This window comes from Rhagoletis pomonella, unplaced genomic scaffold (assembly GCF_013731165.1).
Source record: "Rhagoletis pomonella isolate Grant_MI unplaced genomic scaffold, Rhpom_1.0 Rhpom_scaffold_00006, whole genome shotgun sequence".
NCBI classification, from domain to species: Eukaryota; Metazoa; Arthropoda; class Insecta; order Diptera; family Tephritidae; genus Rhagoletis; species Rhagoletis pomonella.
The window spans coordinates 2,267,037-2,275,304 of record NW_023458560.1 but is presented as its reverse complement, the minus strand read 5'-3'; the positions used below and the strand labels follow the sequence as shown (position 1 = coordinate 2,275,304).

The 8,268-nt window shown below is 43.0% G+C and overlaps 1 protein-coding gene across 1 annotated transcript in view; it reads right to left on the bottom strand.

Annotated features, from left to right (window-relative positions):
• The window catches only part of LOC118741524, a 9,470-nt gene extending 1,417 nt beyond the window's left edge, over window positions 1-8,053 (bottom strand). Inside the window, exons 1-2 of the mRNA XM_036473523.1 lie at window positions 8,041-8,053; window positions 2,237-4,369 (exon numbers count right to left, since the gene is read on the bottom strand). Coding sequence (XP_036329416.1) covers window positions 2,237-4,369; window positions 8,041-8,053 — 2,146 coding nt within the window. The remainder of the gene's footprint in view (window positions 1-2,236; window positions 4,370-8,040) is intronic.
• Window positions 8,054-8,268: the final 215 nt, after the last annotated feature.

Below are 8,268 nucleotides of genomic sequence, written 5' to 3'. Positions count from 1 at the left end.
GTTAAATTTAAAAATGTGCAATCTTGCTGCGATTTACTAATAAAAAAAAAGTGTAAATATTTGTTTACTTAATTTAATCGCGTCCAATGATTCGACGGCTGAAAAAGCAGTGTCCGGTAATCGGAACGCAATCGACACCACTGTTGATATAGGAAATCCGACATGGACTACTACAACGATATTGACGCGTATTTTGAAGAATGTCCGAATACGAAGGAAAACAATTATAGATCCTGTTTGTTTTCTACTGGGGATAATTAAAAAAATTATTGTGTTCGAAATACACCCCGCGCATGCAAAATTTACCTGGTCAATTGCACATAATCTGGATGCCTGTATCATCAAAACCCAAGTGAAATTTTTAAGTCTTTATTCAATGGTATAGGTTCCAGTCTGGCTTTCGGGTCCCCATTCCAGCTGACGGTTCTCTTCGGGGTAGTATCCTGGTTTTCTACTACTTCCATCATCATCCTTGTTGGAAATGTCGTTAGTCTGGTAACAAAATTTTATGTTCTTACCTTCTTTTTTTGTTGTTAACCGTTTATTCGAGACCTAATTGGTTTGTGTCTTTTATTAGGGATTGCTGGCATAATAGCATGCTGCGTATCGTGCGATTACGAACAACAAAACGCAAACAAAAAGAAGCTGATTGGCACCGAACCGAACCCTTTTTGAACCGAAGATATGTGAGTTTTTAAATATTTTTTGTATTATTTTAAATTGTTCCTTTCGGGCGGGTCTTACACTATAAACTGCCTACACAGTTTATGCAATCTCTTCTAAATAAAGTGGATAGAAAACCAGCAAGCTTGAGTTTGAAGAATTTGAAACAAAAAACATATCGTGTTAAACTTGCTAGTTTTCTACTGTTTGCTTTTATTCTGAGGCGGAGTAGTTCGCTACTTCTGCAGTTATTTTAATTATGGTTTCAGATCTGAGGATGGTCGTTTTTGTGTAGCCAGATCAACCCGGGGTAACTCGGGTAAGAACCATCACGTCAAATACAAAAAAAAACTCAAAAGATACTCCTTGGTACTAAAAACAAGTTATCTCAAATAAGGTTAGACATGGGATCCCTCCTACTACCTAGAAGTGGAATGTCGTGGTAAAAGGAAGTGGAATATAGTAAAAGTGATGAGGGGTAATTTATGAGGCGGTTGTTGGCTCCGAGTTTCCATCGTTGTATGGCGGGAGCAGAACCAACTTCACTAGGGGCCTAGTGACTTGGCCTTTCTCCGTCAGGATGTCCACTACGCGCACTCTGCCATCAGTACCGGGGTGTAAGTTGACAACTCGCCCCAACCTCCATTCAGTTGGCGGTAGATTGTCTTCCCTGATAACTACAAGATCACCTGTTTTCATATTCTCCTTGGGGTGCTTCCATTTAATTCGCTTTTGTAGTTCGGCTAAGTACTCCACTTTCCATCGCCCGCAAAACGTCTGATGCAGTGCTTTTAGTTTTGCCATCGATTGACGATGGAGGCAGGGTTCTCATTCACATCAGGTTCTGGCGGAGCCATAAGATGTCCACCCGTGAGAAAATGGCCGGGAGTAAGCGGCTCCAGCTCATTTGGCTCATTTGAAGAGGGACTCAGTGGTCGCGAATTGAGGCACGCCTCAATCCGGCACAAAAGCGTACTGAGCTCTTCAAAGGTGTATTTGTGAGCGGATGCCACCTTTTTAAAGTGGCTTTTAAAGCTTTTTACACCTGCTTCCCACAGTCCTCCGGCCCTGATGATGCCGTGCTTGTCGACGAACGGATTAAGCGGAAGGATTTCACTCTTTGCATCGATGGATTTTCTAGTTTTTAAATTCCTGTATTCTTCATCGTAGTGTTTCTTCTGGTCGATTTTTATCAAGAGATGTGTCGTCGTCTTAATTTCATCTGATGAAATTAACCAAGAAGTTTCCTGAAATGAAGCTTTTGTTTTCGGGTGAGTTCTTCGGTAGAATCTCATGACATATGATAACACTCTCAAAGCTCTCGGTAGATCTGAAAATCGGTCAAGAATATCGATATTGTTTTCTTTTGTTGATGCATAAGCGTGCGCTCTTTTTTCTTCAACTTCTGTGTGATAGGTAATTTCTTGAGCGGGCCACTTAGAGTTGTCTTCTTGCAACCAAGAAGGTCCCTGCCACCACAAAAAATTGGTCACCAACTCTGACGCAGGCAATCCTCTGCTAGCCAAGTCGGCTGGATTAGAAGCCGAGTCTACATGTAACCAGTCCTTGTTACCGACCTTTTCTACTATTTTCGTAATTCGGTGTGCGACGAAAGTTGACCAAGAACAAGGCGGCTTTCGTATCCATGCGAGTACGATGGTCGAATCTGTCCAAAGATATGTTTTAACTTGCCCTAGGTCGAGGTTCTTGATTACGGATTCTATGATTTCCGCGAGCAGTACGGCTCCGCAAAGCTCTAGTCGTGGTAGCGATATTGTTTTGACAGGAGCTACTTTGGTTTTTGCCAAAAAAAGGTTGACCAAAACTTTGTCATCTCTTTTGACGTGCATGTATGCAGTAGCCGCATATGCTTTTTCCGATACGTCGCAGAAACCATGTATCTCGATGTCATCTCCTGGTGCGAACTGTACCCATCGAGGTATTCTAATATTGTCTATTGCATGGTAATGTTTGGTAAAATTCTGCCAGCGTTCCAAAGTTATAGAAGACACAGTCTCATCCCAGTCTATGCCTTCTAGCCTTTGCATGAGTATTTTGGCCACGACGACTATTGGAGCAAGCCATCCTAGAGGATCAAATAGCTTGGCGATAGCTGATAGTATCGCACTTTTTTTAAGTGTATCGCGGTCCTCCAATGGTCTTGCCATGAAATAGAAAAGATCCGTATGGGCATTCCATCTTATGCCAAGAGCCTTAACCGTGCTGGTGTCTTCGAATGCCAAAAAGTCTTCACTGAGTAAATCCGTTTTTGGGATGTCCTTTAGAATTTCCGCACAGTTTGAGGTCCATTTCCTTAGCGGAAATCCGGCTGACCGTAGTACTTCAGAGATTTCATTTCTTGCTTTTACGGTAGAGTCAATGCTATGTCCTCCAGCTAGCACGTCATCCACATACATGCATTTCCGTAGTATGTTAGATGCTATTGGGGAAGAGCTTTCTACATCGTCAGCCAGTTGTAGAAGTGTCCTTATCGCGAGGTAAGGAGCACAATTAATCCCGAAAGTGACAGTCTTTAATTCGTATAGACCTACAGGTTCGTTCGGGTTTGTACGGAAAACTATCCGCTGATATTTGGTATGGTTGCTATCCACCCAAATTTTTCGGTACATCTTCTCGATGTCACTATTAAAAACGTATCTGTATAACCTCCAGCGGAGTATAAGGATCGGAAGATCTGCTTGGAGAACTGGACCTGGGAGAAGTACATCGTTCAGACTTGTGCCATTAGCCGTTGGACTTGAGGCATTAAAGACGACTCGAACTTTGGTGGAAGTACTTTCTGCCTTTATGACAGCGTGGTGAGGCAAAAAGTAGTTATCGGAAGAGTCTGCTGAAATACTATCATTTATTCTGGACATGTGTCCTAGTGATTCATATTCAGCTAGTACCCTATTATACTCTTTTTGTAGGATGGTATCCTTTGCAAGCCGTGTCTCATTCCGGAAGAACTGAGAGCATGCTTTTTTAAGAGAAGGGCCTAGGCAGATGTTTGTGGGAAATTTCTGCCGAAATGGTAGCGAGACTACGTATTTTCCGTCTTCTCGTCTACGAGTTGTCTTCCGATAAAGCTCATCACAGTATTTGTCGTCTTCGTTCAAGCTTTTGGTTTTTGATATGTCTTCTAGTTCCCACAATGCAGTAAGTTGTTTGTCCAAGGCAACTTCACTGTGATACGAAACTATATTGTTGGTTGGATTGGGTGCATCTGTGCAACCGGTTAATATCCAACCGAACACGGTTTCTTGGGCGAGAAGTGTACTAAGTACATTTTTCTTCAGGCCGCATAAAATAATTTGGGGATAAATATCTCCGCCAAGTACGAGGTCTACTTCTTCATGAACGTAGAACCGTTTATCAGCTAGAACAAGACCTGGAAATGCCTGCATAGTCATGGCGCTGATATGACAGGATGGTAGATTTCCAGTTAGTTTTGTTAGGACGAGCACCGTTGCGTGCAGGCTGAACAATGGATCAACTGGGGATCGAAGTTCTATGCTGCATGCCTCTTTAACCTGCGCATGAGTTGCATTCGTAATGCCCGAGACTTGGGCATGCATTCTCTTAGCTGGCAGGTTGATTCTGCGTTTGAGTCGTTCTGTTATGAACGAACACTCAGAACCAGAATCAATAAGTGCTCGAGCAGAAAAATCTGTGCCATTGAGACGTATATTTACGCGAGCTGTTCCTAAGAGCACACCTGAATTCGTGTTAGCATAACAAGACTTAACGTTTTTGCTTTTATTGTTATGAGTTCAATTATTAAAGCTGCGCTTTGCTTGAGCCTGTTGGGAGGATGATGCGTTGTCATTGACAGGTCCAGTCGGCGTGCGAGCCGGTGTTGCCTTTTGCACATTTGTCTGAATGTGTAGGAGCGAGTGATGTCGCGAGTGGCAAGTGCTGCAATTAAAGGGGCTTGTGCACCTTGTCACGGTATGTGCAGCACTCAAACAATTCAGGCAACTGTTGTTGCTCTTTAAGAAATTAAACCTCTCATCAGGCGTAAGCTTCAAAAATTTGGAACAGGGGCGTAGTTTGTGCTCATTCGTTTGGCACATTGTACAAGTGAACTTGGTCACGCTTTCTTGGAATGCACCAAGTCTTTTGGTATGGGCTTCTGAAGGGTTTTTGGTGTTTTGCGGCTTTGGCGCTTTAACCGCTTTTGTACCCTTTAAGCCTGCCACGGTTTCCAGGGTTTGAAACCTGTTAGATAGGAACTTGTCCATATCTTCCCACTTCGGTAAGGCGCCTGTGTGGTCTATGGTTTGCTCCCATAGAGCCAAAGTACTGTCAGGCAATTTAGTAGAGCAAAAATACACAATAATAGCGTCCCAATTTGAAATGTCAATTTGATGACTTTGTAGGGATGACAAGCAATTGTTAATATCGCGCTGCAATCTTTTTATAGAGCTACCACACCGGCTCGAAGGACCAAATGATTAGACGGGGGTGATTGGGAATTACGCTCCGGTGCAAATATGATAGAAAGAAATAAATAGAACCAAGATATTTTGATGTTAATGGGGAATTCAATCAAGAGTCGATTTATTTCAGTATAGATATATATATATAAATGTGGAATAATACAATATTTGAATACCTTTGGACGGGAGTGGCTTGGTAGCTGATGTGCTCGCGCTGATCTTCTGAACCGAAGTGATTAGAAAAAGTTTACGGGACCTTAAATCGGACCGCCGGACAATAACTGACGTTAAGGGGAAACTTGACGAGAGTTCATTATCCGGCGGGATATAAAAATTACCCGCGCATACTACCCCATGTGCGCATGCATGTATCTGTGTATGCACATAAACATATAATATATATTATATGTTTACACAGAAACTTATGCACGTACATATGCTGGCATTAGGGGGGTGCGTAAATAAGTAATATTTAGGCTAAAGGCCTAAACACTGTAGATGAGGAGAGTTTTTATAGTTTCGAAATTGGTTGAAAATCGTCGTTTAAAAATTTCCATATTTGTGTATGGTTGTTTTTGCAACCTGTTCAATTTAAGCTGTTTCGCATTTTGTTTTACATCGTGTTTGAAATTCAACTTTGAAATAAAGATAAATATGAAGATGAAGAAACAAGTGATAACGATGAAGACAAAAAAAGGCAAAAGTGAAGATAAAGACGAAAATTGAGATAAAGGCGAAAATTTAGACAATGAGAAATACATAAGAATTAGGTTAAAAGATAGGAATTGAAATAAAATCAGCCATAAAGGTTACTGAATTTATCGAATCATCGAAGTTTATAATTATCGAAATTTATCCATGCTTATTGAGTTATCGCAACGTATTGAATTATTCAAACTGATCAATGTTTACTAACGTTTCTCCCTCTTTCACAGTTCATTACGGCAGATCTCGTTGCGGTATGGGCCAAAATTCCGACTCCTAGGGGGGTGCAGGAGGCAGTACTTGCCTCCGCGTACTTCCCGGGTGAGGAGGAGATAGCCCCGACACCTGAGGTAAAGGCGCTTACTGATCACTGCCGGCAGAGTGGTATACCCTGGATCCTCTGCTGTGATGCAAATGCCCATAGCACTGTCTGGGGGAGCAACGACACCAACAAAAGGGGTGAGTACCTCCTTGAGTTTATCAGTAGTTATAATATAAGTATTATAAACCATGGCAATGAACCAACGTTCAGGAACGCTATTAGAGGGGAAGTCTTAGATCTTACTCTAAGTAGTCAGAACATGGCAGCGTCTGTCACAAACTGGCGCGTCTCAGGGGAGGTATCAATGTCGGACCATATGCACATAGAATTCGACATTGGCCACTTTCCTGAGCATGAACTAGTTTTTAGAAATCCCAGAAAAACGAACTGGGAATTCTTTCGCTTTATCATGGAAGAAGGTGGAAACAGCCATGGTGGTCAAATTACGACTGCGCACGAGCTTGAGACTGAAGCTGAACAGCTTCATTCAGACATTGGAATAGCTTTCAATAGTAGCTGTCCCCAAGGAAAGGTAAAATCCAAACGTGATGTGCCTTGGTGGAGCAAGAAGCTTGAGCAAATGAGATGCCAAGCCAGAAAACTATTCAATAGAGCAAAGAATACGGGTGATTGGAATCCGTACAAACTTGCACTAACTTCCTACAACAAAGAATTGCGGAAATCCAAAAGAGCTAGCTGGCGAAACCACTGCAAGGAAATAAAGAGCCTCCCAGAGGCAGTACGCCTCCAAAAAGCTCTAAATAGGGAACACAAAAATACGATCGGCACTCTAAAGAAACCAGATGGTAGTTATACTCAGCATCCGGGAGAGACTTGCAGACTTCTGCTAGACACTCACTTCCCGGGCTGCAAAGCGGGCTATTATCTACCGGAATTGGGTGTCCCAGCACGCACTTCTGGTAGAGAGCAAAGCCTTGCAACTAAACTTACCACGGTAGAAAGAGTGCAATGGGCGGTATCTACCTTCAGCCCATACAAATCACCAGGACTAGATGGGGTCTATCCTTGTCAACTCCAAAAAGGAAGTAACTACATAGCCCCAGTCCTCTCCAGACTATACAGAGCGTCGCTCCTACTGGGTTACATTCCCAGTAGATGGATGGCTAAGGTGGTATTTTTACCGAAGGCAGGTAAACCGGAGCAAATGCCTTCATCCTACAGACCAATTAGCCTCAGCTCCTTTCTCCTAAAAGGCATGGAAAAAATCTTGGATCAACATATCAGAGAAGTCAACCTAGCGGAACGACCACTGAATAAGAACCAATTTGCCTATCAACCAGGCAAGTCCACTGAGACTGCCATTCACAGCCTTACATCGAAAATCGAAAAGGCTCTGGAGTCTAAGAACATAGCCCTTTGTGCCTTCATTGACATTTCAGGGGCTTTTGACAACACGTCATACAGGGCAATAAGAGATGCCCTGATATGCAAGGGAGTGAGCCCCATCATAATAAATTGGGTGCTTTCTATGCTAAAAACAAGGAAGATCAGGATGGAGCTGGGAGGCACGAAAGAATCGATTACAGCCACAAGAGGTTGCCCTCAAGGGGGTGTACTCTCTCCTCTTCTGTGGACTATGGTTATAGACGAACTCCTGTTCCTACTGAACGACCATGGCTTTGAAACACAAGGATATGCAGACGATCTGGTAATTTGTGTAACAGGGCTGCATGACGAAACGATCTCCAACCGCATGCAACAAGCCCTGCGCATTACGCAAAGATGGTGTGACACCAAAGGATTATCCATTAATCCTACTAAATCTATTCTGGTTCCGTTTACCCGGAGGAAAAAGTTATCCATGACAGAATTGACTCTGGGCGGCACTAGAATAGGGCTCTCAAATGAAGCAAAATACCTGGGGGTGTGGCTAGATAAGACACTCACCTGGAATGTACATTTGGATGCAACCGTAAACAAGGCAATGAGAGCCTTCTTCGCATGCAAGCGACTTTACGGGAAGACATGGGGACTCTCCCCCAAAATGACTTACTGGTCATTCAACACAGTTGTGAAGCCGATAGTCACCTATGCATCCTTGGCATGGTGGACAAAAGCGACACAAAGAACTGCCAGCGCAAAACTAAGCAAACTACACCGAATGGTGTGCATTGG